The sequence below is a fragment of the Xenopus laevis genome, chromosome 4L (assembly GCF_017654675.1).
Source record: "Xenopus laevis strain J_2021 chromosome 4L, Xenopus_laevis_v10.1, whole genome shotgun sequence".
NCBI classification, from domain to species: Eukaryota; Metazoa; Chordata; class Amphibia; order Anura; family Pipidae; genus Xenopus; species Xenopus laevis.
In genome coordinates, this window is record NC_054377.1 from 55,221,126 (window position 1) to 55,241,220 (window position 20,095).

Below are 20,095 nucleotides of genomic sequence, written 5' to 3' on the forward strand. Positions count from 1 at the left end.
GGATGCAACCAACACAATGCTTTGAGCTGCTCTCCGATTTCACCTGCTCTGATTGGCTGATTCCAGCATGAGTCTGCAACTTGTAATGCACTACTACAACATGGTTGGGTTGGTTGCAGTAGGACAAATGTTAAGCTTAGGAAGCACACTAACATACAATTTATAGGGCAGTTTACGAACATAGGTGCTAACTCGCATAAGTGCAGTTGCCAGCACCAATCAGTCAGGTCTTTGCTGTGTTGATTGGCTGATATTGGCTCCTGTATTTGTGCAGTTTAGCACATATGTCTATAAATCACCATTTATATCTCAAAAAACCAAAATAAAAAAAAATAAAACCTAGTTTGTAGTGTTTATAGCCACAACAGTTCTCATTTGTAGTGGATATGTCTGGCAAAAGGTCTCATTGTCTAGTTGCAGGCATGGAGGACTGAAATTCGGACTAGCCCCCCACAGCGACATATTCCTGAAATGAATTTTTGACCATTGCTAGTAATAAAATGTCTTCTGGCTAAAGTTATTTAATAGGGGTACCAGCAGTTGCTGTTTATGGCCTCTGTATAAGCAAGGGGTGCTCTGAATGACTTATTGCCCCATAATCCCTGTACTTAGTCATGTCAATGTTCCTGGGGATGCTGGTCAAGGTAAATGAAAGTCATAGAATTTTTCAGTGCCTTACAATGTACAGTATGTTGATATCATTTTGTATACATAGCCTATTCTGCAATTTATTTAAAAGTTTAGCCAAAGTGAGGTTGCTCTGTTGGAAAAGCACATCACAGAGTGGCGCAAACACTATTTAAAGTTCCTGAGCAAGCCAGAGAAGCGTAGAAAGCACTTCAATGCACTATTGATATAAGATTAGGAAAGAGATTAAGCAGGCAGGGGTGTATTATAATGCATCTCTAACATTAGATTTTCTCATGTCGTGCTTCTACTCAAGCAGCAAACGTTTTTACACATTTTACAAATTTAACAGCCATTCTCTAATAGTAAATGTTCCCATGTTACCATGCAAAACTGTTTTGAAATTAAAAAATATTTAGATGTTTAGGAATAATAATAATGTGTACTTCATTTTGTTGCTCGGGTACGATTTTTTTAATAAATCCTTTGGTTAAAATTATTAAAATTTTTAAATTTAATCTGTCTTTTACGTGCATGGAAGTGCAAAATGTCTGCCTCGCAGACACACCCGGCAACTGTATTGGCAAGCCAAAACAATAAGATCCAATGTTCTACCCACTGAGTGTCTCACGAAAATCCGAGTTCAGGCACATTTTACACAATTTTTTTCATGGAATTCATCTGTGCCGATGTTTTCATTTCATTTACATAGCAATGGGGGCAATATTGGACATTTTGACACATTTTGTGGCTGGAAAATGCCACAACTCAACCTTTAATAAATAACCCCCAAAAGGTTGTAAATCCTACCGTTACTGCTGGTGATCTACAGACAGGATTCATGGCCTCTCTGGCTGTTGTAAAGATAACTAGAACGTAAGTTATAAAGCAGGGCACAAATTATTTATATATCTATAGGTTCATCTGGCAGAGAAAGAACTGGCGTAACCATAGTGGGAGCAGACCCCGGGGGGACAGGGGGTGCTTTCTCTATGGCTGTGTAAGGCAGTGTGTCCCAGGTGCCGTCAAGTTATGAGTACAGGGTTATAGAAAATCAATCATAATAATCTAGCAGCCCGAAAAAAGTAAAAACCGCATCCAGAGGTAAGTAGGATTGATGGTTGCTTTTATATAAGGCCTGTCTGATGTTGCAAAAGTGTAGCATTCACCATAACTACTAAGATGCATCAGCTGACAAAGACTGTCTTCATGTGTATTTTCCAAAAAGTATAACCGGTTTCCTCAGTGTTGCTGCATTGCTGTTCCATGAATTGCCCATATTCATAGCCATGCAACATGGTGATATTGTATTCTTCCCATTTACACACACAGGCCTCATTCCGAAACATTCTTAGTATAAGAATTTGGCTTAATTTTCCCTGCCGAAGTCTGATAGTATGCACCCATCAGGTAAGTCTAAAGATTTTGGTGTAAAATGCTTTATAGCAGCTGCTCACAGTAAACGGTATGGCCTGTCTCAAATATTGTCTGTTGCTGCATTGTTTTTTTTTTCCTTTTAATGGTTTGGTGCTATGTAATCTGTTGTTGCTTTACTTTTACATTTTTTTTTTTATATTCACAAGACCAGGTTCTGAATTAAGGCTGCACCACTGAGGGCTTTATTGCTTGGGCAGCTGGTTCTGCCTGAGGTATATACATTTGCATAGAATGGTCTTAGCTGCTTAAGACATTGCTGGTGAGAAAAGCTCCATCTACAGTATTCAAAATGCAGGTCTGCCTTTGCTGCATGAAGAACGTTCAGTGTGTTGTGTTGCAACTGCATTTGTGATTATTTTAGTTTTTCAAAACAAGTAGTCATCCGATGGTTTTGTTGTAAACAAAATGAAAGCCTGCTTTTTTTTTCTGTCCTTCAGACCTCAGCCAATGCTAAGTTGTACAGCTCTTGTCTCTTGCCACACCGCCGGGCGATCAAAGCAAGGTATAAACTGAGAAGTGCCACCCAATAACATCCATATAAGATGGCGCCTGTCACCAGGAATAACAGTTCTGTTTCAGTGAATGGATCTTGACTCTGACAATATGCTGTGTATACTAATCCTCCCAGCAGAATGCAAAACCAAACAGACACGGGCACCATACCCATAAAATTCACCACCAGCTTCCTGCGCCCTGAAGTCCCCCAGCCAGATTTGTTGATGGTCATCACTGCAAATATTTTGGCAGGCAGGAGGCTAGTCATGTAGAGAAGCGAATAAAGTGACATGAAAATCATTTCAGCATTCCCTCGAAGGAAACAGGCATAAGTTGCCTTCACAATACCAACGAGCTGTACTGTCAGCAGAAATAGAAGAATGTTCCAAACACGGCCACGGTAAAATAGCTGAACCACTGTAGCCACCAAGAAGAAGGGGAAGAAGCCCGTAACCACAGATTCATAGGTCATCCAGAGGTGGTGTTTGTGGAACCACAGTGCATTGTATAGCCACTCACGAAAGTACGATTTGCTCCAGCGCGTTTGTTGGTTCAACCAGCGCAAATACCGCGTCGGTGTCTCTGTCAGGCAACGAGAGCGAGCTGTATACTTCGTTCGGAATCCCATGCTTAGTACACGGTTCGTGAGATGTCTGTCATCTCCAAAGCTACACTTCTGCCCCAAAAATGTTTGATGGTACCAATCTTCTAAAAAGTACTGCAAAAGACTGTTCCTATACATTCCCAGTGGGCCACTGATGCACTGGACACAGCCAAAGTAGGACTGGCAGGCGCGTTCCACGTTAAATGCCATCCAGTAGCGGACGCTGCTCAGAAATGAGATCCACGATTCATATTTATTCAGGATCTAAGAAAAAAAGATGCCATGGAAAAGTGTAAGAAGTTTGGAGGCAGGCAAATAAAAACTGTAGGGTTCAAATGCAGGGAAGAGGTGGAGAAGCCACAATTTGAAATAAAAGGAATTTTAAAGGGGTTCTTCACCTCTGAGTAAACTTGTAGTTTGATGTAGAGAGAGATATACAATTTGCAATTGGTTTTCATTTTTTATTTTTTGTGGTTTTTGAGTTATTTAGCTTTTTATTCAGCAGCTCTCCAGTTTGCAGTTTCAGCAATCTGGTGCAACCATGCATTGAATTGAATAAGACTGAAATATGAATAGGAGAGGACCTTAATAAAAAGTAGCAATAACAATACATTTGTAGCCTTACAGAGCATTTGTTTTTGGATGGGGGCAGTGAAAACAATCTGGTTACTAGGGTCCAAATTACCCTAGCAACCACGCATTGACTTGAATATGAATAGGAGAGGGTCTGAATAGAATGATGAGTAATAAAAAGTAGCAACAACCATAAATGTATAGCCTTACAGAGCATTTGTTTTTAGACCACCAATAATGAAAACCAATTGAAAAGTTACTTAGAATTGGCCATTATATAACATACTAAAACTTAGCTCAAAGGTGAGCCACCCCTTTAAAGAACAGTAACATAAAAATAAAAGCATTTTATAGCAATTAAAATGCACTGTTGTCCTGCGTTGGTAACAGTTTTGTTTGCTTTTGAAAGACAACTATAATTTATCCAAATAGACTGCTGTGTAGGCATGGGGGCAGCCATTTAAGATAAAAAAAAAAGAGAAAAGGCACAGGCTACTTAACAAATAACGGATAAGCTCTGTAATAACATACAATGGGATCCTGCAGAATGCATCTATTTTCTGCTATGTAACCTGTGCTTTAAATGGCTACACCAGCTTGTATATACTGGTATGGGACCTGTTATCCAGACTGCTCGGGACCTGGGGTTTTCCGGATAACAGATCTTTCCGTAATTTGGATCTTCATACCTTATGTATGTAAACATGAACTAAACCCAATAGGCTAATTTTGCTTCCAATAAGAATTAATTATATCTTAGTTTGGATCAAGTTCAAGGTGCTGTTTTATTATTACAGAGAAAAAGGAAATCATTTTTAAAAATTTGGATTATTAGGCTAAAATGGAGTCTAAGGGAGACGGCCTTTCCGTAATTCGGAGCTTTCTGCATAAAAGAGTTTCCGGATCCCATACCTGTATAAACTATAGTAGAGTTTCTGAATCAAACACACCAGTTGTACCAGTGCAGGACAAAAGCACATTGTATTATAAATACTTTAAAACACTTTAAGGATTTATCAAAAGTCGAGGTAAATTTTGGAATTGAAAAAATTTGAATTCCAAGCTATTTTTTGTGTACTTCGAGTAGGGAATAGTCCAAATTCGATTTGAATTTGAAAAAAATCTAAAATTAGAATATCGAAATTTATCATGTATGATTTGCCATCTAAAACTTGCTGAATTGCTTTTTTAGCCTATGGGGGACCTCCTAGAATCTATTTGGATTTTGAAAAATTTAAGGTTTTTTTTTGGGAAAAACTTTGATTCGAATTCAATCAAATGAGCTATTAATTTGATTCGTATCATTTAAATTTGGCTGAATACGGCCTATTTGATCAAAACCGGACATATTCAGGCAATTAAAAAAACTTTTTGAATTGGAATTTCAAAGTTTTTCTAATTCAAAATTCGAACCCTTGATAAATATGCTCCTAGGTGTTACTGTTCCTTTTAATTCTTAGTAAGAGCAGTATAGCTGTCATAGTTTTGTCTCCAAGAAAGAGGCACTGTTGCAGCAAACCTTGCAAAATGTGTCATTTTTAATACATTCTCAATAGACCACAGTTATTTCTTACAGAATAATTTGCTACAACAGTTTATCTAGTGTGGTCACAGTAAAGCCATCTATTTACTCTATACAAGTGACACTAATATAAAATATATGTCAATAGTAGCACTGTAAGAATTTAAGATGACATTTTGTGTTTTTTAATAGACTGGGCAACACACTTTGCATGCTCCTTGGCTCATGGGAAATGAATAACAAGACTAGGGATGCACTGAATCCATTATTTTGGATTCGGCCGAACCCCCATGAAAGATTCGCCCGAATACCGAATCTGCATATGCAAATTATGGGTGGGAAGGGGAAAACATTTTTTCTTCCGTCTTTTGTAAAAAAAAAAGTCACGTGATTTCCCTCCCTGTCTCCAATTTGTATATGCAAAATTGGATTTGGTTCGTTCGGGCAGAAGGATTCGGCCGAATCCAAATCCTGCTGAAAAAGGCAGAATCCTGAATTCGGTGCATCCCTAAACAATACACTAATGCTAAATCACAAACTGACATGGTAAATGTTCCCCCCATACTATGACAATCCACTAGTTTATCAAAGGAAAAAGTTAATAAGCATCCTTTTAATCCACATTCATCTGTATGATGTAGCTCTAGGTCTTCATGCATACAAAATTATTTAAATGAATATTGTTGCAGAGGTATGGAATGATGGTGATTACCTGCACATCTCCACCTACTCCCCCCACTTTAGGATCTTCCTCCAAAATGCGCAGCATCTCGGCAGTACAAGCTGGGTCTAACACAGTGTCAGAGTCACAGACCTGCAGCAAAAGAGGTAACAAGCAATCAGTTAAAGGAAATTATGTTAGAAGATTCAAACTATATGTATTTGTCTAATACCACACAGGGTGTTTTTTTTGTTTTTTTTGTATTGTGCTTTCCTGTCCCTAGAAGAGTCTAGGACAAGCTGTAATTGTCTACAATCCAAAGACAAAATATAAATCATTTTTTTGGGGTGATTATCATATATATATATGGAATTATGGATTACCCAGACTTTTCTCAGTCACTTCTTTGGCATTTTGTCTCTTGTTTCCTCTTGAAACTGCTGCCAGGACAAAATGCTTTGTGTGCCATTAGTTTTCTAGTGCTGTACTGGATTACTGAATACTGGGTAACAGACCTACTGTTGCATAGGTGGGAATCAAACATGGATATCATCTATAGTGGAGGGAGGAGTAATGCCAATGCATGTAAACAAAAGTGGCAAAATGCTTTTGCTCACATAAAAATGTTACTAAGAACAAAGTATTAAAAATCTGTAGTGCAAGTTTGCATTTATTTTATCACTCATTTACTTATGAACTAACTGTAAGTGAGGGGGGTAATTAGTAGGGATGCACCGAATTAACTATTTTGGATTTGGCCGAACACCCGAATAGTTTGTGAAAGATTTGGCCGAACCGAATCCGCATATACAAATTAGCATTTGGATATGCAAATTAGCGGTAGGACAGGGGGAAATTTACTTCATTGTTTTGTGACGAAAAGTCACACAATTTCCCTTCCCATCCCTAATTTGCGTATGCAAATTCAGATTTGGATCGTCCGGCCGAATCCGAATCCTGCTGAAAAAGGCCGAATCCCAAACCGAAACCTGGATTCGGTGCATCTCTAGTAATTAGGACACATCTATGTATGGTATAGGGTTGCGGTATCCAGGGATCAGCTCTGTGTATTAAACGGACTATTTGTGTTTAACGTGTAAGGATTTTATTCACTCATTCAATGTAAAAAATTGTTCAGACTGAGATTTACAGAATTCTCACATAAGTTGTTTATGTATCTACATAATTTGTGTAACTATAAATCTCTCTCTCTCTCTCTCTCTCTCTCTCTCTCTCTCTCTCTCTCTCTCTCTCTCTCTCTCTCTCTCTCTCTCTCTCTCTATATATAAGTTCATTGATTTATTTATTCATAAGATGTAAAATACCATTTTCCATAATCCCTTTACCCCCAGACTACTTTAGAAACTGTGTTGTGTGTGCATGTCTGTACTGGAATGTGACCAGGGGAAAGTTGCAAACTGTAGGCATTACCTTACTATAAAAATATCCTGGCATACGGATTCCCCTGTAATTAAAGGGGTTGTCCAACTTTAAGTTTTAGTTTGATGTAGAGAGTGATTTTTCGCAGTTGGTTTTCATTTTTTATTGTTTGTGGTTTTTGCGTTATTGAGGTTTTTTTTTTCAGTAGCTCTCCCAAATTTGCAATTTCAGCAATTTGTTTGCTAGGCTGCAATTTACCCTAGCAACCATGACTTGATTTGAAAAAGGGACTGGAATATGAATAGGAGAGATGAATAATAAAAAGAGCAAATAACAAGAAATGTGTAGCTTTACAGAGCATTTGTTTTTTAGATGAGGTCAGTGACTCCCATTTGAAAGCTGGAAAGAGTCAGAAGAAGAAGAAGGCAAATAATTCAAAAACTATATTTAACCAATCCTTTAACAAAAATGTATTTACAGTACAGACACCCAAGGGTCCATGCCCAGGGTGCCTATATTTTAAAATGAGAAAAAGTGCCAAACTTGGGGGCACTTTGTCACCTGCGAGTTGCCTCCCTAAAGCTACCATCCTAAGTACAAGTGCTTGGGTGCCTAAATATATATATATAAATATGGCCTTGGGGTTGGGACAAGTGCAGTAGCACTCACATCCATTTATCTACAGACTTTTCAGTTCATCAAAACGTGGTGCAGAGAACAGCACTACCACAGCATACACATCTACAGCATTACAAACCTGAAGTGAGGCTTTTGTGAAAGTTATGTTTTTTTTTTTACTTCATTTACATTTTTATTTACTCCTCCTTTGTAAACGCCCTAACTGAAATGAGATGCTAGTCCCAATGTGTGCAATCCAACAACTCCAGTCTACCATATGAATTTGACTTTGCTGAATCACATGGGCTCTCATCTGACTTCAGTACTCACATTCATACTACAGACTGGTGGAGAGAAGTGTAACAGCCTCATAGTTGCAGAGAGGGAACCCATACAATGAGAATTCAGTTGGTACTAAAGTGTGTGCATCTTTAGTTGTAAATTCTACAAAAGCACCATGCTTGTACATGCAAGAACCAATTTAATAAGCTTTATCTGGGTGCCCTGTTATGTCCTCGGTCACCACTACCCCAATTGATTCTCTCTGTACCTGCATGCACTAATAACAATGTTTACTTTCACCCTCCCAGACATAACTCTATTATTATAACATTACTTTCATCCCTGGAATTAGTCACACCTTACTTTAACCCTTTCCCTGCCAGCCGTTTTGTCCTAGATGTGAACATCTACTGCCAAGCAGTGTTTAGACATTTTGTACTCTTTCACTTTAAGAGCCTTTCCTGGAGGCGGTCTTTTAGTTTACCCAGGAAAACAATATATTTTTTTTTTCAGGACAACCTGAACTTTAAAAATATGCAAGAAGTTTGGAGTAATTCTACTTCTGTAAAAAAATATAGGCTTTTAAGTGTCTAATAAAATGAAAAAAATCATGTTTCAAAAAGAACAATGACATATCTCAGAAACATAATTTATTTTATGTACAAGAACACAGACGATTTGGAAAGGTCTATGTCTCCTGAATGCGGCAATACCAAATATATTTGATTTCTCACTTTTATAGCTCAAAATCTACAAGCAGTACACTACCAAATTTCCAAAGCACCGCTCCCCAAACAGCATACTTCTGATTTCAAGGCCAAACATTCCGCTAACAGTAGGTTTACCCTAGAAAACTACCCATTATTAGAAAGCACGTGGCATATAGGGGCCCCAAAAGGAAGACCTCCATATGGTCTTTTATTTCAGGTACTGCAAAATCAACACATTTACATCGTTTTGGGGGTGGGGCAAAGGTAGAAAAAGTATGTATACCCCAGAAAACCATATGAAAGCTTAGGGTCCTCTGAACAGTTTGATGCCCAATATGTATAGGTGTACCCAAGCACGTGGCATATAGGGGCCCCACAATGAAGACCCCATATGGTCTTTCATTTCATGTGCTGCACAATCAACACATTTACATTCTTTGGGGGGGGGGGCAAAGGTAGAAAAAAGTAAGTTCACCCCAGAAAACCATATATTTTTGGAAAGTACACATTCCCCTGAATCAAAATTGGGTATGCATGTCTTTGTACTCCAAAGTACCAAGCCACAAACCATTCCTAAATTTAGTAATTTTGGTGACATTTCCAAAAATCACCTAAAAATGTCCACCCTGCAGCATCTTATTACCCACATACTTTTACGTATCAAGAGAAATCACCCCAAATATGAAAGCCTGGGGTCCTCTGAACAGTTTGATGCCCAATATGTATAGGTGTACCCAAGCACGTGACATATAGGGGCCCCAAAAGGAAGACCCCCATATGGTCTGTCATTTCAGGTACTGCAAAATCAACACATTTACATCGTAAAAGTAAGTTCACCCCAGAAAACCATATATTTGCGGAAATTACACATTCCCGCAAATCCAAATTGGGTATGCATGTCTTTGTACTCCAAAGTACCAAGTCACAAGCCTTTCCTAAATTTGGCGATAAAAGCAACGGTTTTTACATTTCTAAAAATGACCTAAAAATATTGCAATTGGCCGCATTTATCTCACCCAATTTCTTACATACAATTGTAAAACACCATAAATATTGATGCCAAGGGTCTACTGAACAGTTTGATATTGATATACCAAGGCAGCTGGCATGTGTGGACCCCAAATGAAAATAGTGCATATGATTTTTCTCCGCTGCCGATTTGCCTTCTGTGAACATAGACCCTTGACTTCATATTATGTGCCTCAAGACCCTCCTAACAGCAAAGAGCCCCCAAAACCATATATTTTTGGAAAGTACACATTCTGACGAATCCAACAAAGACAAAGACGTCTTTCTACACCAAACTGCAAAGCTTTTCTAAACGTAGAGATTTTTACAACATTTCTGAAAATTGCCTAAAAATGTTGCAGTTTGCCGCATTTATCGCACACAATGTTTTACGTACAAAGAAAAACCACCCTAAATATGGACGTTGGAGGTCTACTGAATAGTTTGATGCCCAATATGCATAGATTTACCAAAGTATGTGGTGTGTACGGACCCCAAATGAAAAACATGCATATGAATTTTCAGGCTAGCCAACTAAGCTGCTAAAAGGAGAACCCCAATTGTGCGTTATGTGCCGTAAGACCCCCAAACTGTAAAAAGACCCCCCAAAAACCATATATTTTTGGAAAGCATATATTCTGGCGGATCAAACTAAGTAAAATATATCTTATATATACACCAAAGCACCACACAGCAAAACTATAGTAAAGATACATAAGGAACAATAATGCAGGGATAAAATTGCAAGGGATGCAAATCAACGAAATAACAAAATAACTACTCCGACAGTGTAATTAGTGGCCAAAATCGATTATCCAATAGTCACTCTGCCAAAATAAACAGTTTTTAGGGGTAAAAAAACCACAAATTGGTAAAATGAAAAAGTAATAAATAAAATGTGTATACATGTGTGTACACTTCCAAGAATTGTGTGACAGTTTATAAGTGTGTATATAAGTGCATACAAGTGTAAAATGAAAAATGCAAAAAAATTTTTTTTTTTTTAATAAAATGTGTGTATGAGCGTATAAATGTAGGTAAGTGTATGTAAGTGTGTAAAATAAAGACCGCTTACCGTTCCTGGGCGATCTGATGGCTGGAGGAGTCCTTTGAGAAGCTGTCTGCAGAGTCACGGCCAGCAGGAAGTACGTGGGCGTCGCTGGAACAAGAGGTAAGGAGGAGGAAGCAGTGCAGCGAGGCAGACACGCAATCTGATGCGTCTGCCTCTTTTAGGTCGGCCCTGCGACAATCCTGTCGCAGGACAGACATGACAGCCCCCCAGCCTCGTTGCCCAGGGGGCTGTCAATGCTGCTAAAGCTCTGCTGAGACGGCTAAAGCGGCTGATGCAGAGTACAGCGTGTAAAACTGCAAGCACGTACAATGTACGTGCTTGGCAGTTAAAGCCCTTGCCTGCCAGAATGTACAGTGTAGGTGCTTGGCAGGCAAAGGGTTAACCCACTCACTCGCCTTCTCATCTTTCTCCCTCTAAGTGTCGGTCCACACGAGTAGATTCAGGGAGATTAGTCGCCCCAGCGACAAATCACCTCTTCTTCGGGGCGACAATCTCCCCGAACTGCCTTCCCCCTGCCCTCCTGCCTTTGAAATCGCCTGTGGCAATGCACACGCGGTGCTTTGTTTTCCGAAGTTCCCTCACAAGGAAACTTTGGGCGCCTTTGGAAAATGAAGCGCTGCATGTGCATTGCCGCAGGCGATTTTCAATTTAGCCGACGGAGGGCAGGGAGAAGGCAGTTCGGGGAGATTGTCGTCCTGAATCTCATCAAATCTGCTCGTGTGGACTGACCGTAAGCCCGCATCCCTAGTCGCCATTAGGCTAGGGCCAGACAAGTCAGATCTCGGCGAGAATGTGCTCCTCCTCTGCTGCCATTCTGCCCACTCTGCCTGTGCCCCGATACTATATCTCCACTCAGGTGCAGGCAGACACCGTGGATTATGATGCCGAAACATGAGATTGTGTGCTGAAATCCACCTTACGCTATGGCCAGATGGAGCATTGGTTCCACTGCTCTTAGCCTCCATCTTTTTCAGGTTGAGAGAAGTGTTTCTGCTCCTTGCCCCAGCTACGTTCATGTACCTACACACAGCAGATCTAATTTAAATCAATGGGGCATGGAGCGGATCTGCTTCTTTCAGCATCCCATCTGCCTTCTCATTTTGTCTGCCATGTGTTGTCCTTTCCATCAGGCATCATCTTTTCCATCCCCCATGTCTCTATATTTGCCCACCAGGTAATACTTCATTAATGAATATACAGTTTCAGTACTGTAACAATTGTACATAACAAGGTCTATAGAATAATATAGGAGTTTAGGAAGACCCTCCTGTATAATGCACTGACCTGCACATAATCCACACTGTTGCCAAGTGCACGAAATGCAGTATACATGACCTCCCGTTTTCCACCCCACTTCTGCATGATGCAGACATATTGGAAGTTCTTCACCATCTCCTGTACTCCCCTTTCACCCTCTTGTCCTCCCTCCTCTGATTCATGGTAATTTTTGTCCCAAATGTAGCAGCAGGTTCCCTCTGACCCCATGACCTCTCGGAATATGTCCATCATATATCTGTCCTCTTCTGTATTCCCATCCACCACCATGATCACACGAAGGTGAGGATATGAGAGGCGGCATACTGACCGCAGACATTTTCGTAAATACTCCGGGTCCTCTTGATATGCTGCAATGCAGAGGGCCACTGTGGACCTTCCTGTAGGACGCCGTCCACCTCCCCGCATCTTCCTGTGCTCCAAAAAGGCAAAGAGGCTCTGAGAAAGTAAATGGAGACCTAGGATGGCTCCGTACAGCCCAAATGAGAGATGGTGGCGATCGGTATGGATAAACTGGTACCCTGTCACGTATGCAGCCAAGATGCCCCCCAACACCAGCAGAGCAAAGAGGCTAGTGCCTAGCACCCTCAGACCAGTCTGAAACTTCCCAGGCATCTGAAATAAAGAGAAACAAGTGTAAATTTGACATAACACTATGGTGCATTTGTGCTTGTGTATTAAGTAGTGCTATGAGCACAGTAAGGGCCATTTCACTGGAATGAAAGGCAGACAGTTGCAGCACAACCCGGAATGTCTATAAAGATGTACAATTTAGGTATAATGAGCAAACCAATTGTTATCTGCAATGAATTGGTTACTTTATATGGGACAAAGCATTATCATAATATTCTATTTATACTGAATACACTTCACTTTCATTCCATTACTCCCACAATAACCTCAGTGTCCTTTAAATTGGGCAATCTATACTTGCTCACCTTGTCATTTGAACACAGAGCTACTTGTAAAGATGGAGTTACGGAATTCAGTGATTCAGAACTAGAAGTCACAGACCCGAAACCTAAAAGCCATCAGCGAAAGACAAAGAAAGACAACTTTTCACAAAGCTCAGCACTGCAGACAAGGAGCCAGCCTCCTGCTCAAACCTAATATTAGCAGTCAGGCACAGGCCTGTCATTCTGCAGGCATCCCTTCAATTTACCGCTATTATCAAGCGATTAGGTCAAATTAACTTTAGAAATCCACATTATTCTTTTAACATGCTGATTTTAGAAACTGCTCAAAATCTAAAAGAAAGAAACTCCAAACACACAAAGATTTGGTAATCAGGCAAAATGCTAGCTTCTAGGAAAAATCCCATTACCTCTGCAATTGTCTTGCACATTATACTTATGTTTTATATCTGTAACACTCTGACATAGTTAGTATTGCTTAAAGGACCAGTGACACCAACAAAAAATTGCAGGCTTTTGTATGCATTTTAATATAATGTACTGTTACAATGCAATGGTATTTACTTCTACTTTACTTCTACTTTACTTTACTACTACTTTACTTATGTGTTTTATACATAAGCTACGAGCCATGGGGAGCTGCTACTTAAAGGTGAAAAAATGAAAGTGTTTTAAAGTAATTAAAATATAATGTACTGTTTCTCTGTATTGGTGTGTTTGCTTCAAAAACACTACTAAAGTTTATATAAACATGGTGCTGTGTAGCCATGGGGACAGCCTTTCAAGGCTCAGGTTACATTGCAGATAACAGATGCAGGGTCGGACTGGGCCAGCGGGACATCAGGAAAAAACCCGGGGGGCCCCGTTGGCCCAGACCCGATCCTCGCCAGATCTCCCTCACCTGACGCGCTGATAGTATTTTAAATTTAAGAGCATTCGGGGAGGGGGCGGCCTTATAGGGGGTGCGGGCGCAGCGGGCCACATGGGGGGTGTGGGTGGTGCAGTGGGGCCCTTTGGGGGGTAGTGGATGGCACAGCATGGGCCCATGGGGGGTGCGGGGGCACTGCACCCACCAGTCAGACCCTGAACAGATGCACCGTGTAGATACCATTGTATTCTATTACAGGGCTTATCTATTATCTTTTATCCATTTTCCGCTTAATTGGCTGCCCCCATGGCTACACTAGTATAAACTATACTAGTCTTTCTAAATCAAACACATAACTTTTTACCAATGCAGCACAACAGTACATTATATTTTAATTACTTTAAAACATTTATTTTTTTGGTGTTACTGTTCCTTGAAAGGGGTTGTCCACAATGAAATCGGAAAAATTAAGTCCAGTTAAAAAGATGCATAGAATTAGCCATTCTGTAACATACTAAAAGTGGATGAAGGGTGAATCGCAGCTTTAACTTTCAGCAGGGCTGCAGGGATCACATTAGCACAGCGAACACAATGGTTTAGTAATTCAGTGGTGATAAGCAGCAGTTAATTGTCATTTTTATTTATCTACAATGCTGTTTAAATAGTCTAGTGTTAGCTTTAAAGGAGACATATGATAAATTTTTAAAAAAAAACTAATTTTTTAGGCAATTATGAGTAATATATGGTGTTGCCTGTACATGGTGCTAAAAATTCATGTTATCTTTAAAAATAGCCCCTTTATTAGAGCTTCCTATAGATGTTCTCTGGTCACTGTTTCAAATGAGGGGTGGGCGTGTCCTAACGGTCCCTGCCAGAAGCACAGTAGGAGGGGGGACAGCCAATCACAGGCCTGCAGTCACACAAGCACAGACAGGCTTCAGTTCTCTATCAGGTCCTGCTAGCTGCTGATTGGTTCCTGTCCTACAGTACAGTGAGCCGGCTCCCCTGCACAGCCTGGGAATTCAGGAAGCAGGAAGTGGAAGAGAGGGATTATTAGGGTTTTTGCAGAAATATTCAATAAATCAGCCTGAAACACTACTTTTTTAAGCACAATTCTTCTATATCTAAGTGAGTATAATGCACTGGTACGTTCTTATTTTTAACACAAAATGTCTCCTTTAAATAAAACCAAGTCAGTAAAATAGAGAAACCATCAAACGACAATGAAACAAAGAGGTTTAATAACAGGTTAGATGCAAGGAACTCCAGCTCACTGTACCTGCGGCAGATACAATCAGGGCTAATGGCTGCACAGTGTACTTAAATGGCCTCAGAAGTACCATCTGTTTAACAGTGCAGTTACATGGAAAGATTCCCTAGTGAACAGTTTGCTGTTATGCAGCATTCTTAATCAAGTGGCACTTCAGCGGCTCAGTTGCCTTTTGTTTGCGCGTGTTGCCTTAAATTAAAGTGGTAGTAACACATTTTGAAGGGGCATTATACTGGCCAGGTATTGATTTAGAAACCAAAATGTTTTGCGGGGCCTTTCCATCTGAGTAAAACAATGGCACTCCTGTGTCTGAGAGAAGCTTAGCACTAAATGAGTTCCTATGTAAAACAAAACAAGCATTGTACTATTCTCACAAGTCTATGGCTTCATTAGCTTTTTGGATGTGGCCATATTGTCATCATGGCTGCTCCCACTCATATATTCACATATAAGCTGATAAATAACCCTATGTATAACCTGTCACTGTGCCTGTGCAATCCTTATGATCTACTGTATACACTGCAAGGTGGCCATACACGGGCAGACTTTTATTGTTCTGCGATGAATGATTGTACGGTTAAACGGTATTGTTGGACGATTATATATTAGGGTCCTTCCGTATATGTTCATTGTTCCGTATATACACGTATGTTCGTTGTTCCGTATATGTTGGTTGGCTTGTGCTACAATCCTGACAAGCGCAAAGAGGGATTTTATCCCTGAACTACTAAAATTTTTAAACTCATCCGACCAATTTTGCGAACGATAATGTCGAGACGATCGTTCGTACACCATCAACCATCCGATAGGTTATCAATATTATCGGAATGTTCTGGATTCGGTATTTTGTAAGTAAACAAATCTGCCTGTGTATGGCCACCTTAAGGTGCACTCCCTGGTTGGGACATTAGGTCCTGGAGATGGCAGTGAATAGTAATTGCTTACAAGGTCTTAGTAACGTACTCCAGCCTAGGAAAGATAATGTCACCTGCAGCCCAGTGTGACAATGGAAGTGGTGCTGCTCCTGCACCTCATTATTCTGAGGTCTACAGGTACTGCTGGGCAAGGGGCAACTTGAGGGACCCAAGATTGCACCCCAATTGCCTGGAATTACTCATGTTTCTATCTATTTTATTGGTATGTGGCAATATCATTTAAATGCCTTACCTCCTTGTTTCAAAACTACAAGTAGGCACACTGCTCCTTTCCTCTCACTTTTATATTTCCCTTTCCCTGTGTGCATGTCTGTATATGAGAGTGAATCACGCAATGGCTCATGCTAGCACCGGCGGACTGAATCAAGTTCAGCTCTTGAAACAGTATGGACTTGCTCCTCTGCCTCTTCTTGTTGCAGGGCTTTCCTTTCCTATTTAGTAAGTATGCAAAGTTACAACTATTGAAAAGCAACATATACTTTACATTATATTACTTGAATTTTTTGGTGTTACTGTTCCTTTAAGGAGACACAGGTTAAACCTGGCAATCAGTTTGTGCCTAATAATTCCTTTAAAGTGGTTGTTCACATTTGATTTGAATACGAGACTGGAATATGAATAGGAAAGGCCTGAATAGAAGGATGAGTAATAAAGAGTAGCAGTAACAAATGTGTAGCATTACAGAGTATTTGTTTTTAGATGGGGTCAGTGACCCCCCTATTTTAAAGCTGGAAAGAGTTAGACGAAGAAGGTAAATAATTCAAAAACTATACAAAATAAATAAGGAAGACCAACTGAAAAGTTGCTGAGAATTGGCCATTCTATAACCTACTAAAAGTTAATTTAAAGGTGAACCATCCCTCTAAAATAGTTATGCACTGTCATTTAAATGACTTTGTTGATTGTAGAAGAACCTTCACTGTATCAAAGGGGTTATGAGGAACTCTTCTGGGAACTGACCTAAGCTGCCTCTGAATGCTGGCAGAATGTTTGGCAGGCTACAAATGTTCTAATAAACATTTCAAATGTTATACTAATGCTACTGCTACTGCATTTATTACTATTGGGTCTCTTTCACATATTTTAAACCTTCCACTATCCAGGGCAAATCTTTGTCATTTTAAAACCAGGTACTAAGATAGGTACTAAAAGGAAAATATGTAATTAAGAGTATTTTTACTATTCTGAAATGTAGCATATTGTACAGGCAGCCCACTGTTCAGGTTATAAGATGAGCAAGATGCTCCATATACACTGGAGCCATACAACTCTATTGGGCAACATCTGCACATAGGAATGGCAGCGTATTTTAGCTAGTGGCATAAGTTAGTGAATGCAGAGGAACAAGGGTCATATCAGGCCTGGACTGGGAGTGAAAATAGGCCCTGCCATTCCAAGTACACAGAGGCCCAAACAGCCCCCTACCAGCCCACTATATGGTAACTTTCTATGGAACCATACAGCAGCCCCTCTGGCATTTGCCAGAACCCACAGTCCGGGCCTGGGTCATATCATGTGCCCAGGAAAGTAACACTAATTATAACAGGTAGGTCCCCATAGACACAAAGATATTTTGTTGGTGAACAATCAAATTCAGTGCAATCTGACCAATCTGTCAAATTATAGTGAAGTTAGTGGGAATGGAACATCTGTCAGAAAATTGATTGCCCAGGTTAAAAAAAAAAAAATTTTGTCGGTCCCAGTGCAAGCTATGTATGTTTGCAGGGCCAAGCAGGCAGCTCCCCTCAGTTTCCCTGGCAATATCACTTGAAATGGTCTTTTTAGTTGATGAACAAATTGCACACTTAATCAAGACTGAAATGTGGTACATAGACAATGTTCTTGCAGGTGAAGGTGTGTAGGGAAGGATCATCTCTACTTGTCAAATACCCCAGGGAAAACAGACTTTTTGGGTGCCATTATTTAGATAATGTAGTAGTTTCCAGCCAGTGGCAGTTTGTGGGTGCTAAGAGTTGTACTTCAGCAACATCTCAAGGGCAGTTGTGTGGGAAACACTGATCTAAAGAGTTAAGGTGGCCAAACTGGCCATACATGGGCAGATAAAGCTGCCGATACCGGTCGTTTAGACCAATTTGACAGCTTATCTGCCCGTGTATGGGGACTTCCGACGGGTCTTCCCGATCAATATCTGGCCACAATATCGATCGGGATTTGATTTTTAACCGACTGACCCGTCAAGAGCCCCTTGGTATATCGTAATTCGATCGTTCGGCCATACGGCCAAACGTTCGAATTACCCCCGATATAACTATGCTGTTAGTGGCATATCGGGGAAAGATCCGCTCGTCTGCCGATGTCGCCAAACGAGTGAATCTTTGAGTCTATGGCCAGCTTTACGCAAAGATTGCTCTTGCCAAACGACCGATTTTAGCGAAGTCCTTCAAAATTTTCGTGCGGTTAGTGGGATTCGAACAATCGTACATCTTATGATTTTTTGGCTGACATATGTCAGGAAATTGATCACCCAGGTTAAAAAATCTTTATCGGTCCCAGTGCAATCTATCTATGTTTGCAGGGACAAGCAGGCAGCTCCCCTTCAGTTTTGCTGGCAAATTGGTCTTTTTAGTTGATGGACAATTCGTACGATCGTTTCGAGATAATCGTGGTCTCACGATGACCATCCGATCTTTTAAAAATCTTTACATCTATGGCCAGCTTTACACATGTCTTCTTTACTCAGCTTTCGATGAAATACAATGGGGCTCATTTACTAACAAATCTGCACCTGGGCGGTAACCCATAGCAACCACGCTCCACATTCGCCCATGACTATGTGATCCCTATGAGAACCTGCAGCAGCAGCAGCAGCAAATACTCGGTTAGTCAATAAGATCGATACAATCAGTTGTACGCGAGTCAGCGGTTTCTCTCAAAGCTCATGTCCAACCCCACGAGGGGTGCAAGTGGCGGATCGTGACAGAACACGGCGACTTAACCTGCTGGCCAGAGCCCTATATATTGCTGATGCAGCAGATGCCGTGAGTTGGGAGTTACCGCTAATCGCAGCGGCTCATCTGCAGCAGCATCTGCCCTTGACACCGGCACTCACTGCAGAGACATCGCGCAGCGCAAGGAAAGGGAGCGGTACCGGCGCACGTTGTTGGTGGAATGTAACATAGAATTGTATATATAGTGCCGTGTGTGTATATAGAAGTTGTTCCCGGACGCAGGGCAGTGTGTATGGCTAAAGAACTCGCAGCGCAGTGCTGGGCACAAAAGCCTAATATTTCCACACGGGGCGCCCCATCCCGTGTCCCCAAGGTGCTCTCACCGTTTAGTTAGTGGCTTCTGTCCTCTCCTGATTTGCCTTCCAGCCCCAGTCGCCTTCTCACATCTTCTCTCTGTCTTTGTCCCCTCACCTTGTGCCTTGCTGCAGCCTCTCCTCCCCCTGCTCCCCCTCCGTCACCTTTATGTCCCCTCACCCTCACCTAACTCCCCCTTCCTCCTCTGTCTTCCCTCACCTTCCCCACACCCCATCTCCCCCATATTGTGCACTCACCCACCTTATTTGCAGCCTCCTGCTCCGCCATGCTGCTGCCCCCCTGGGCTCGGCTCTGCACAGCTTCAACTGTGAGGGAATCCTCCGGCATCTCCGGCTTATGCTCTACAGAGCGGGGTGCCACGCTGCTGATGCTCCAGCTACAAACTCATGGCACAACTATCCCTGTAGCCACACCCCAGCGATTGCATTTCAGCTCCAGCTACTGCTTTATATGCCAGCCAAGTTGCAGAACACATTGTTGAGGCTTGTGCTGCAGAATTATTACGTGCAACTTTTGCCACTAACAGGAACCTCCAAAAGTACTGTCATTAGTGAACCAAT

At 41.0% G+C, this 20,095-nt stretch overlaps 1 protein-coding gene across 1 annotated transcript; it reads right to left on the reverse strand.

The window, feature by feature from the left end:
• Nucleotides 1–483: 483 nt before the first annotated feature.
• On the reverse strand, nt 484–19,967 carry has3.L (hyaluronan synthase 3 L homeolog). The gene is made up of 4 exons (XM_018257948.2): nt 19,776–19,967; nt 12,274–12,879; nt 5,971–6,072; nt 484–3,427 (listed from the first exon to the last, which is right to left on the reverse strand). Exons 1-4 carry the CDS (start codon nt 19,860–19,862, stop codon nt 2,498–2,500), a joined length of 1,725 nt encoding a protein of 574 aa, XP_018113437.2. The 5' UTR covers nt 19,863–19,967; the 3' UTR covers nt 484–2,497.
• Between the last annotated feature and the right edge of the window lie 128 nt (nt 19,968–20,095).